At 37.5% G+C, this 12,799-nt stretch overlaps 1 protein-coding gene and 1 long non-coding RNA gene across 18 annotated transcripts in view; one reads left to right on the forward strand and one right to left on the reverse strand.

Moving 5' to 3' along the window:
• The window catches only part of DLG2 (discs large MAGUK scaffold protein 2), a 2,323,126-nt gene that overhangs the window by 1,975,386 nt on the left and 334,941 nt on the right, over positions 1-12,799 (forward strand). For all 17 annotated transcript variants that reach the window (XM_059883216.1, XM_059883213.1, XM_059883215.1 and 14 more), the window contains one exon: positions 5,296-5,398. In XM_059883216.1, coding sequence (XP_059739199.1) covers positions 5,296-5,398 — 103 coding nt within the window. The remainder of the gene's footprint in view (positions 1-5,295; positions 5,399-12,799) is intronic.
• The window catches only part of LOC132344244 (uncharacterized), a 57,665-nt gene continuing 56,846 nt past the window's right edge, over positions 11,981-12,799 (reverse strand). Inside the window, exon 5 of the long non-coding RNA XR_009493427.1 lies at positions 11,981-12,287. This is a non-coding gene — a long non-coding RNA (uncharacterized lncRNA). The remainder of the gene's footprint in view (positions 12,288-12,799) is intronic.

The following is a 12,799-nucleotide window of genomic DNA, read 5'->3' on the forward strand; positions in this document are numbered from 1 at the left end:
ATTATATTATTTATTCATTAGTTTCCATTAGATTTTATTTCCTCACTTATAATCACAGTTCTTTAAAGAAAAACACAGCATAATAGATACTACTTCCTTAATGCCAGTTTGTGCTAGCCTCTATGTTAGGGCTCAACAATTATTGTCTCATTTACTACATGTGACAGTCCTGATAGGCAGGTATTATATCCATTTTGCACATAAGGATGCTGAAGTTTAAAGAAGTTAAATGACTTTCCCAAGTTACTTACCTACAAATGGTGGACTCAGGATTCAAACCTAGTTCTGACTCCAAATCCCTTTTTCCTTCCCATTTTTTCATGCCTCCTTAGTGTACTAACTGAGAAAATTTCACAGGATGGTTAGAATACTGGAAGATGTAGAAGTCTGATGCTGTAAAGGAAAGGTCTCAAAAAAAGGTTTGTTTGCCTGGTTCGCTCATCAAATACTAAAATATATTCTAGTAGATCAAAGATTAAATAGCTAAAAATTAAACCTGGGTTTTACTAGAAGAAAACATGGATAATTTGTTTAATATATATCAGAGAAGGGAAGATATATTACAAAGCTCAAAAGCTAAAAAGGAAAAAATAATGTGACTATGTAACACATTTTAAACTTCAGTTTGGCAAGAAATAGAAGATAAGGGAAAAGTTTAAATATTTAAAATACAATAATAAATAATACAAACACAAAACTAGTAAGAATATTTGCAATAGTTATCTGAGATGAAGAACTAATATTCTTTTTTTTAAAATTCTTAATATGCAGATAAATTTTTTAAAGTGTAAGCTATCCAAACAATGAAAAAAAGGCGACATAAATGAGCAAGTGTTTTATACAAAAGGAAATTTAAATAACCAATGAACATATGAAAAGATGTTTAACCTCATAAGTGAAGAAATATAAAATTTAAAAATATAATTGTTTACCTATCAGAATGCTGCTGCTGCTGCTAAGTCGCTTCAGTCGTGTCCGACTCTGTGCGACCCCAGAGACAGCAGCCCACCAGGCTCCCCCGTCCCCGGGATTCTCTAGGCAAGAACACTGGAGTGGGTTGCCATTTCCTTCTCCAATGCATGAAAGTGAAAAGTGAAAGTGAAGTCGCTCAGTCGTGTCCGATTCTTAGCGACCCCATGGACTGCAGCCTACCAGGCTCCGCCGTCCATGGGATTTTCCAGGCAAGAGTACTGGAGTCGGGTGCCATTGCCTTCTCCGACCTATCAGAATAACCACAGTCAAATGTTGGGGTATGAGCAGTTTTTACAAGAGTGTGAGGAAGTAGCCAACCATGTACCTTTTGTGGGAGTATATATTCTTGGAGACAACTTGGCAATAGCTATCAGAATGTAACCCTAATACCCTTTATCCTTCTGTTTATGATAGAAAAATAGTAAAGCAACCTAAGCATCCAACAACTGTGCCCTGGTAAAATAAATTGTTTTACACTGACTAATAGAACCTTCCACAGCTATTAAAAAGAATGAGATAATGTATAATATACGAATGAAAAATACTCTGGGGATTAAGAGATACAAACTACTATGTATAAAATAGATAAACAAGGAAGATAAATTGTATTGCAGAGGGAAATACAGTCATTATTTTATAATAACTTTAAGTAGAGTATAATTTATGAAAATATTGGATCACTATGCAGTACCCCTGAAACATATAATATTGTAAGTCAACTATACTTCAATATAAAAAATATATAACTTCAACATACCTCCAAGATACGTTAGTAAATGGAAGAAAACAAAGTATAAAGCAATATATAAAATATTATCTTTTGTGTAAAATTATTTATAATTGTATGAACCTGATTATATTCATAACAGAAATAATTGGTAGTGGATACAAGAAGCCATCCATATGGTACGTTTGGCAAGGATAATAAGAGGTAGGGGAAGCGTTCTATAAAAAATAAATTTTTTTAATTTTATTTTTAAAAATAAAATTTTTATATTGCTTTAATTTTCATGTATGTGCATTATGAACATACAGTTGTCCCTCAGTTGTTCCAGGGACAGTCCTCATCCCCAAACCCCACAGATACCAAAATCTACAAACGATTAAGTCCTTTATTTAAAATCGTATAGTAATTGCATGTAATCTATTCACATCCTCCCATATACTTTAAATTATCTCTAGATTACTTATGCGGAGAAGGCAATGGCACCCCACTCCAGTACTCTTGCCTGGAAAATCCCATGGGTGGAGGAGCCTGGTAGGCTGCAGTCCATGGGGTCGCTGAGGGTTGGACACAACTGAGTGACCTCACTTTCACTTTTCACCTTCATGCATTGGAGAAGGAAATGGCAACCCACACCAGTGTTCTTGCCTGGAGAATCCCAGGGATGGGGGAGCCTGGTGGGCTGCCATCTATGGGGTCGCACAGAGTCGGACACAACTGAAGTGACTTAGCAGCAGCAGCAGCAGATTACTTATGAAACCTAATACAATGTAAATAGTTGCCAGGTATATAGCAAATTCAAGTTTTGCTCTTTGGAACTTTCTGGAAATTTTTAAAAATATTTTCAATCTGAGGTGAGTTGAATTTGCCAGTGCACAACCCACAGATATGAAGGGCTGACTGTAAAATATTAATTATATATTTCATTTCAATACATTATCTGGCCAATGAGATTATGGCCTGTTTGTGTTTTCTTCATTATTAGTTTCTGTTTGCTTAGTAAATACATATTTTTTAAGTATACAAGAGCAAACTAAAAGAAACAAATAATGCATATACCTTTTAGCTTAGAAAGTGTATTTCCAGGTATTTATCCTTCGGAAACACCTTCCTAAGTATTTGTAGTAGCAAAAAGCTAGACACAGCCTTAGCCACCCCAGTAGGGATCCTACTAAAAAATTACTGGTACATCCACACCATGGCATACAGGCTCCCACTTAAAGGTAAGACAATATGAACTGATATGAGTGATGTCCAAGATATATTGTTAAATGAAAAACTAAACAAAAACAAGTTATAGAATTATATATTTAATATGATCCTGTCCATTTAAACAGAAAGTCAATAATGTATTAAAACCTGCTGCTGCTGCTAAGTCGCTTCAGTCGTGTCCGACTCTGTGTGACCCCATAGACGGCAGCCCACCAGGCTCCTCCGTCCCTGGGATTCTCCAGGCAAGAACACTGGAGTGGGTTGCCATTTCCTTCTCTAGTGCATGAAAGTGAAAAGTGAAAGTGAAGTCGATCAGTCGTGTCCGACTCACAGCGACCCCATGGACTGCAGCCCACCAGGCTCCTCTGTCCATGGGATTCTCCAGGCAAGAGTACTGGAGTGGGGTGCCATTGCCTTCTCCAATTAAAACCTAGACAAAACCAAATAGAGTTAAAGCCACACACTTGCACATGCATATAGCAGATTTCTAAAAAGCATACACAAGAAGCTGCTAACAGTTGTTACCTCTGGAAATGAAAATGGTGAGGGGACTTTTCACTTTTCTTTTTATACCTTTCTAAAATATAAGAATTCATTACCATGATCATATATTATTTTTTAATAAAAAGTTAACCCTAATTGTTTGACAAAAGAAGAGATCATTTGGCCCTTGAAGCTTGTACATTCCGATTCCTGTAGGTAGGAGCCAAGATCAGATTACTTTTTCTCTTTCAGCTCTCTGAGTTAATACTTCTGACTCATCAATGCCTGGACAGTCTCTGAAATGAATGTCATTATATAAGGATTAAATCTGAAATTTTATGGTTCAGAGAGGCTTGAGCCTCACAGTCCCTTCCCCGTGAAGCAGGTGAGAATTGAGGCTCAGAGGGGTGATAATGACAGTCCGTCAGCTAGAGGAGAATGGTCCAGCCAGGCCCAGTCTCACTCAATACACTTCCCAGTGTAACCGCGTCAATGATGCTCTCAGTAAGCACAGAAAGCCAATCAATGCTTTCGCCAGAATAGAAAACCAGGCAATTTGTAAAAGTGAGTAAGGAGACTTTAACAAAGTTATTATGAGAAGACCAGCATGTGAGATTAAAGATTACAGATGTTCCAGGCCTGATAGGGAAACACAGTGGCCACCCCCCAGTCATGACCCCTTCATTGTCAAAGAAGACTGATGAGAAGTGAAAACATTCTCTATTTTATGTGTACATGGGCCGAGCAGTTCTTTTATTCTTCTTCATGGTCCCTAGCCATCTTCCCTATAAGTTAAAGGAAACAGAATTTTAATATCAGCTGGGTAGGTTAGAAAACTGGACTTACCGTGTGTTCAGTTGAAGAAGAAAAGCTTCTTAGGGGCTTGTCTTGTTCACCTTTGTTTCCCATCCTCCGTCCCCCTATCAGGGCAGTCACAGAGCCCCGACGTTGGAAAGCACTTAGTAATTATATTGTGTTGGCTTAGACTGAATTGATTCAAGAAAGATTTTAGCTTCTGCCTCTCATTAAATTTGACTTGAGTGATTTTTTTTTCCCCTCTCAGCAGAGTTTTGTGCTTATTTTTCAAATGCTCTGTTTCTCTTTTGGCATGGGTCCCAAAATGGGAGTTAGTAAGAGCAACATAAACTCCCGGAATTCTCTATTTCATTTTGTCACAATTCATTCTGGGATCATACGTAAGAAATGGGACAGTTGAGTTTATTCTGGAACAAGGCTCAGAGCTGTCTAACCAGGCTCAGGATGACAGGATGAGGCATATAACCAAACGGGGGGATTTGGCAGGCAGCCAGCCCCATTCCACACAGTCTCCCCCAGAATCTCATATGAATATATTATTCTGTCAGCACATACTTGTCTACATATATTACATGTGTCTTTCTTTATTAACCCATTTTCCTTCTAATTTTGAAGGCTCCTATCTATCCCAGAAATCCACAAAACTCATAGAAGCATATTAAATGCACACACTAAAATCTTAATGGAGTTAGGTGGACAAAACTTTCAACCCACTCAGACCATGGCACAAACGCCCTGGGTAGAATTCCACATCTCTGCTAACTAAAGTTATCAAGAGCAGGAAATTTGCTAAGTTAGCATTCCAATGCCTGGGTAGGACATGAAGGGTTTTGAGGCAGGTAACATCATCTTAAACAGCCTCTCTGGGAAAATTTTTTCCCTCTGTCTACCTGGATTGGGAGGATCCTCTGGAGTAGGAAATGACAACCTGCTGTAGTAATCTATCCTGGAAAATACGGTGGACAGAGGAGCCTGGCGGGCTACTGTCCATGGGATCGCAAAGAGTCAGACACGACTGAGCAACAGAGCACACATCAGAATAACATGCCTTACAAAGTGCCAAAATTCTCTGGCTTCCTCTCTTTCAGGTGAACGGCATTGACCTTCGTGGAGCATCCCATGAACAGGCTGCTGCAGCGCTGAAGGGGGCTGGACAGACGGTGACGATTATAGCACAATATCAACCTGAAGGTCAGTGAGAATTCAAACTTAGAATGTTCTGATGCGTTTCTGTGTGAATGGGTGACCACATTTCTGATCACTGATATTAACTAGTTACTACCAACAAGATTTTTATAAACAATCTATGGTGAAAAATTGGTGATTCATGTCGAAAGAACATGAGGTTTTGTTACTCTTAATCTTCCAAGGAAAAAATCTAATAGTTATAAAGGCCTGTTTGCAAATACGAATTCAAACAAATAACAACTAGCATCAACTTTATTTCATTTACAGTCTTACCTGGTATACACTTTTGGTCAGCAATGGATACTATAAAAACAATTAAGATTTAGGAAGCAAGGGGAGAGATCTTATCTATAGAAATAGACCATGATCAGTAGACCATTTTCTCTCCTGTGGCAATGACTTATTTTTATTAACACTAACAGGGTTTTTAGATGTCCTTGATGTGGAATTTTATTTTATTTTTGCCTTTTCTGCTATTTCCCTTGTTTTGGAATACATCACTATAAACCCTAAGACTTGGTGAGATATCTTGAGTTGAATTAGCCAAGTAAGACTTGATAAAATATTCTAAATTGGATTAGCAAACCCTGTTTTTTTAAATTTGTTTCAACATCTGTTTCTGTGATCAGAATGAGGCTCAGTGAGACAATTGGGATGTTACCCATTGTGGAGTTGATTTCTTAGCAAATTAGCAAATATATATACACATAAATTTCTCTTTCGTTAATGAAATATAGTTACATATATCACTGTGGACTAGCTTTGTACAGAAAAACAGAGGAATATGGTTCTATTTTCAAGAAACATAGTTAACTGTTTTTGGTTCACGTGGCTAGCAGAGAGGAGAATTTAACAGGCGAACGTGAAAGTACAAGGCACATTCAAGAAAGAGCCTTTGTGCATGAAGAGCTTATTTGGCCTTTTCAAATGACTATTTCTTAGCATCAATTGTTCTATTGATGTTTGGAAGACTGAGGTTTGTGTCTTTCCTGTGACATCTTAGATTTTACCATTAATGGTGGCCAACCACATGTTTTACAAGAGAATAAAGAAAACTGCCATTATGCATTTTGATACGTTGCTTCTACTTTGCCTGACTTTAGAATTTGCAGTTAAGTTATACCCCCCACCCCCAAAAAATATCGATTGCTTTCTTCTATTGGCCTAGCACAGATATGGCCAGAGAGCCACCTGGGAAGAGGGGATTTGTGTTTGTCAAAGATGGAAGATAACATCAACAAGGAAACGTGTTTTGAGAAGTTTTTCTACTTCTTAAAATTTAGTAGATATGTCTTCTAATAGGAATAAACAACTCCAAAGTAAAACAGCTCCATTGTAAAACAGAAAATGAAAAGATCTGGATTAACACAATTTGATGAACAAATTCTACTTCATATAGATTAAGAACTTGTTCGTGAGATTCTTCCATTTTACTGAGAGCTGTTTTCTTTGTCTCAAACTGTATGATCTGACACAAGACATAAATATCCCTGAAAATTTTCATCTCAATTCTTCAGATTGATAAGATGGTCCAAACTATAGTTACATCAATTAGAAACTCTTGATGGTGAAGACAGTCATTCAAATAACCTTAAACAGAATGATTCCAAGCTTTAAAAGTTACAGTAAAAGATAAGCATGTCCTAGTTCTATCAGCATAAATCTTCATCCTAAGCTTCCTTACAGCTTTGCTTCCTTTAAGCAATAAACTCACTTTGGATACTGTACTGTACTTTATCGAGATGCCTGTTCAAAACATGTCTTATAAATCACATAAATCGATTTTTAAAGTGCTTCTAAAGAAATCTGCAAATAACAACAACAAGCTTAGTATTTCAAAATGCCAAAGTACAAATCAAATTCACAGAATGACTTGCCTATTTTAATAGTCTAACTGCATTCTAATTTGTCACGGCTTTAAATCAGTTGGAAATGTGGTACTGCAACAATAAGCAATCATTTTTCTCCCTTTGCAAATTTAATGGGTAACTGAACCTTAATTTAACTATTTTTTGAAATGGAAAACTGATTGGATTGTTGTTCAGGTCAGTTAGGGACATCTAAATTATACAACATATTTAAGAAATAATGAACAATTTAACTTTAAAATTACAATTGAAAAGAAGAATATGCCATGAGATTCCATTAGGAAATTATCACCAAGTCCCCTTCATTTGCATCAGTATTGCAAGGTATCCACGCTAAGACTGATTTTATTGACATCTCTTGTGATACAGTCAAGAATCAGGCTTTCAGGAAATATGTTTTTCACTTATATTCAAATCATTTTATCAGGAAAACTCTAGATACCTTGCTAAATATTCAGAAAATTCCACTTTTACCCTCATCCCAGTTCTTTGTTTTTAAGAAAAAAATTTTTTATCTTATTCAGGAGAGAAAAACTTAGATACATTTAATAGAGATCAGTTCCTGATAACAGATGACTGAAACTGCATTATCATGGTACCATCTCTAAGAATTATGGAATGTCACAGGAGTAAACGTGCAGGAGCCAGAACAGCACAAGAGTGCTTCACGAAAACGGGAAGATGGAAACAGACTTTGAGAAAATGGGTGGGCATTCTATTCCAGAGAGCAGGGAGAGAAAATACCTACCTATGACTGTGAGACCAAAGTGTTGCAGACAGCAAAACCTATATTTTGTTTGTAGATAAATTTTTCAGTACCGTACAAATAATGGGTATTTCTTCCAAAGTTGTTGAACTAATGAATAAAAGTTTGCTGTTCTTCAATACTTGAGTTTTCACTTAACAGTAACTGAAGATTGAAGGGATTCATTTTTACTTCTTCTATTTTTTCATTTTTGCTTCAAAGCAGAAAATGTGCTAAACAAGTGTGTTATGCAAAATATAAAACCATTTCCAACTGCATATTTCATAGTACTTAGCACAGTTTTTGAAATAATGATAAATAATTTATAATTATCATAACATAACAATAAATGTCTTCCTTGGCAATTTTCACTGCACAGGGTAAGGCCCAAGTTGTTATACTTACTTTTGCTTAAAATGAGCTTGGTCCCAGTTGTGTGAATTACTCTATCCATCATCAATATTATTCAATGTCTAGTTCTAGGTGATTGAAGAAGGCGATGGCATCCCACTCCACTACTCTTGCCTGGAAAATCCCATGGATGGAGTAGCCTGATAGGCTGCAGTCCATGGGGTCGCTAAGAGTCAGACACGACTGAGCGACTTCCCTTTCACTTTTCACTTTCATGCATTGGAGAAGGAAATGGCAACCCACTTCAGTGTTCTTGCCTGGAGAATTCCAGGGACAGGGGAGCCTGGTAGGCTGCAGTCCATGGGGTCACTAAGAGTTGGACACGACTGAGCGACTTCACTTTCACTTTTCACTTTCATGCACTGGAGAAGGAAATGGCAACCCACTCCAGTGTTCTTGCCTGGAGAATCCCAGGGACGGGGGAGCCTGGTGAGCTGCCGAGTATGGGGTCACGCAGAGTCAGACACGACTGAAGCGACTTAGCAGCAGTAGCAGCAGTTCTAGGTGGTAGAATTAAAGCCAAATTTAAAGAGTCATATACAATGTTTTCTTCCAGTGGTATGACTGTGATTCATTTCTACCACCTTTCTTTTTATCCAATTTGTTTCACATGCTTGCTTTGAAATTAGCATGTATTACCTTCCTAATAATAATCCTTTTTTTAAAGCATCATGTATCTGATACTTCAGAAAAAATTTTACTTAAGCAATATGAGAAATTAATTCTTATAAAAAATTTGTTACCTATACACAATTAACGAAATTACTCCAACATTATTTGGAAAAAAGAAACATAATGCCCCTACCACCCTACACACACAGAGACACACACACACATTTCCTTACCCTTCTCTGTCATCTTCCTCATTGCTTTCAGAATCACCATTCTAAATGATATCACCCCAAGATGCCTGTACCCAACTCCTTGCCTTTCACAATATGATCACAGCCAATCTCCATGCCCTCTTCCCCACTACCACTGACCAGCATCATCCTTTTTCACTGTCCCTCTGCTTCACAAGACTGCTCCATGTCCCTGACCTAGGTCCCGAACTGTAATGTTTATGGGCCTTTGCTCCTGTGGGTTTCTCTGCCTGGAATTCCCTTTTCTCCTCTTCAACCGGTAGTATTCCTGCTCATCTTGAAGGCCCTAGATGCCAGTTCCACTACAAAGCCATCTTTAGTCTGCTGAATCAATGTTGAGTTTTCTCTGAGCTCTTGTTGATTTTCTCTTTCTCTGAGTTCCCTAGACTTACATTCAGACACCTGGTATGTCCCTTGTGGAATTTGCACGTTCCTCCACTCAAGGGAGCTTCTGGAGGGCAAGGAACCTTCTACCACCCATTGTATCTCCCAGGTTAATATGCTCAATATGAATTTGACTATGCTTTATTAAAGAGTTATCAAATGTGTCTCCACTTGTTTTAGAAGTATAATATAATATCTTTAGTGTGTGAGAAAATATTAATAACAGATGTTTAAGAAATATTTCCAGAGTGAATATTGAATGAATGTCCTGGGATTTTGATATTAGATGCAGCAGTGGTAAACGAATCCCTAGATTGGACATTTGGTGTTGATGCTGTTTTTAGGTGGTGCTTTTTGTTTTTTTGTTACAAAACATTTAGCAACCTGAGTGGATAAACTCTCTTTATCCTGTACTGCAGAAAATCTACAGCTGTTGGTCTGTAATATAGAACAAAGAAAAGATGATTAAAGCACTCACATTTTTTAGAGCTTGGTAACACAACTTTAATACCATTGATGAATAAAAGAGGAATTGATTACAATCTAATTATACATTTGTCACAAAGAATCTAATATAGCATTCCCCTGGGTCAGATTGGGGCAAACCTTTATAGCATTTATTGCCTTCCCGCTGATATAATAGCACCTATATTTAGTGTGAGGTTACTGACTGAGGTTGAAATAATAAACCACCAGATATTCACTAGGAGAATCAAATGAACAATATAAATTGTTGGATAAAGCACAAAGTGGAGACAATTAATTGCCAAGCTCTTCCCATGAAAGCCACCAATATCCCCTTGTCTTTAATTTGGCTACTCAGAGCATTGCTGGGGACATTACAAGGGCTTCAGAACGGCCTGAAAGTAGGAAGGAGGAAGTCAATGGTGGTCCCCACCGGTGAGCAGGGACTTCAGTAGCCAGTGGCCTGGTTTCCTCAGCCTTTTATTCTTTAACAGAATAATCTGAGCTCCTAAAGGAAAATCCCAAAGAACAGAGTTAATTATTGCCTGGACACTCATAAATGTGGTCTGGTTTATGGGACTGTGGCAGAGTGGCCATATTCATTCAGTTAATAGATTTTTTTTTTTTTTTTTTTGCTGAACACTTACTATGCCTCAGTCAACATTCTTGGAAAATGATATATCAGTAAACCAAAGTGGCCCTTTCAAATAAATATAAAATTTGTCAGAAGGTGATAAGTAGTATAAATAAATAGAAATAAGAGTAAGGCTGATAGTGACAGAGAAATATATGGTGGGTAGGGAAGGTCTTCTTGCTATTAAGGTATTACAGCAGAGACTAAAAGAAGTGATGAAATGAGCCATGTAGGAAGCTTCGGGAAGAGAGGAGTTACTTTTGAGTCTTGGTCTACCAAATATGATCTGTGAACCAGCAGCGTAGATAGAAACTGAGAGCTTGTTAGTAAGGCACAATCTTGAGTTGCAACCCAAGCTAACTAAATACGAATCGGCATTTTATCAAGATCCACAGGTTATTAGTGTACAAACACTAAGCTTTGAGAAGCACTGCTCTAGAATACCTAGGGACTCTGCAAAAGTTGCCACTTGACACTATTGGGTAGGACTCCTACCAGGAGTACTGGGCAAAGTCACAGAAGGAGACATCACGAGGTGTGGTTTCTGACACGTGTCGCTCAATGGTCGGTCATATCTCAGTGGTTTTACTAGAAACAGATCAAGCTTCAGGGGGTGTAAGAAGTTCATGTGTCACCTCTATTTTGCCAATCCCTCCCTTCTAAATACAGATTATCAACCTAGTTCCTGAATCTTGCTAGAATTCCTCAGCCAGTGGCACAGTGAACCTGTTCAGGCTTCATTCTTTTGCCTCATGGCCTCTCCTGCAAGTGAATTAAAGAAGCACTGAGTCGGGAAAAGGGAAGATTGAATCCCATCCTGATGGCTTGGTGAGCCAAACATTTATTCAGCCATCACTGTAAATTTTCTTTGAGTAACTTACTATTTTTAAAACAGAAATTAATTTAAAGAATCTTTTTTACTTCTTTTAAATTATGTAGCTCATGCAGGGTGGGGCAGGGAAGTATATATTCTTTTTTAACATGAAGTGAAACTTTGATCTTCAAAGTAACCACTCTGAATTAAGTCATCAAACTTAAACCAGAATTGGAGACTATAGTGCATTTCTCTTTAAGATCAAACACATGATGAAAGCTTGAAATTAATAGGCAATTTAACCTTGGAGGACTATCGGCAACTTCTACACGTTGAGGTTCTCAGAAAGGAGAGTATTTGCAACATTCAAGAAGCTTACTTGCAGTGTAAGCTACATTTCTTTATTTAAACCAGTGTCTATGTAGATTTATGCATATGAATGAGCAGCTGTGGCATATCAAAATATTTTCTCAGTGCAAATAACTGCATCTTAAATGCCCAGGCAAGATTCATAAGGTCCAGCTGTGGGTCTTGATCAGAAATTGCACCAGCATCATTAGGAAAAATTCAAGATGAGCCTTAGAGTGAAAATTACCGTGTGGGATTCTTGACTTGACTTCAACGAGGCCAGTATTCTGATTCCAGCCCTAACTCCAGCTGTGTGACCTTGTGGTGGTTATTCATCTTTATGAGTCTCAGTTTTCTTACCTACAAAAAGGAAAAGTTAGGATGGGTAAGGTATTTATCAGAATAACTCTCCAGTTATTATATTCTAGATTTTTTTTTAAATGACCTTGGGTGATATAGAAGCATAAATTCCATTACTTGAACATTTTGTCACTAACATAACACCCTTTTCCATTTTTTGCATGATTTAAGAAGAAATGAATGCACAGTCTAGCTAACTTGATGCATTCTGTGTGGTTTAACCAGAATCCTTGAGAAACAGAAATTAAGAGTTGGAGGAATCCTTTAGGACTATCTTGTCCAGTTTCTTCATTTCACAGGTAGGGGAGCTGAAGCTTAGTCAGCCTCTAGATAAGAAAGCAGTTCAATATCTTAAAAGCTGTCATAGCTACTAAGGCTGAGCAGCTAGTAAATTCCTTAATTCTTTTAATCTCTATAATAGCTCATGAGGACAGATGGCTTAAATAGCCCAAGAAATCATCCGATAAGCCATTATGATCAAAAGGACATAAAGGAATTTTTTTAAAATTCTC

The sequence above is a fragment of the Bos taurus genome, chromosome 29, assembly GCF_002263795.3.
Source record: "Bos taurus isolate L1 Dominette 01449 registration number 42190680 breed Hereford chromosome 29, ARS-UCD2.0, whole genome shotgun sequence".
In the NCBI taxonomy this organism is placed as follows: Eukaryota; Metazoa; Chordata; class Mammalia; order Artiodactyla; family Bovidae; genus Bos; species Bos taurus.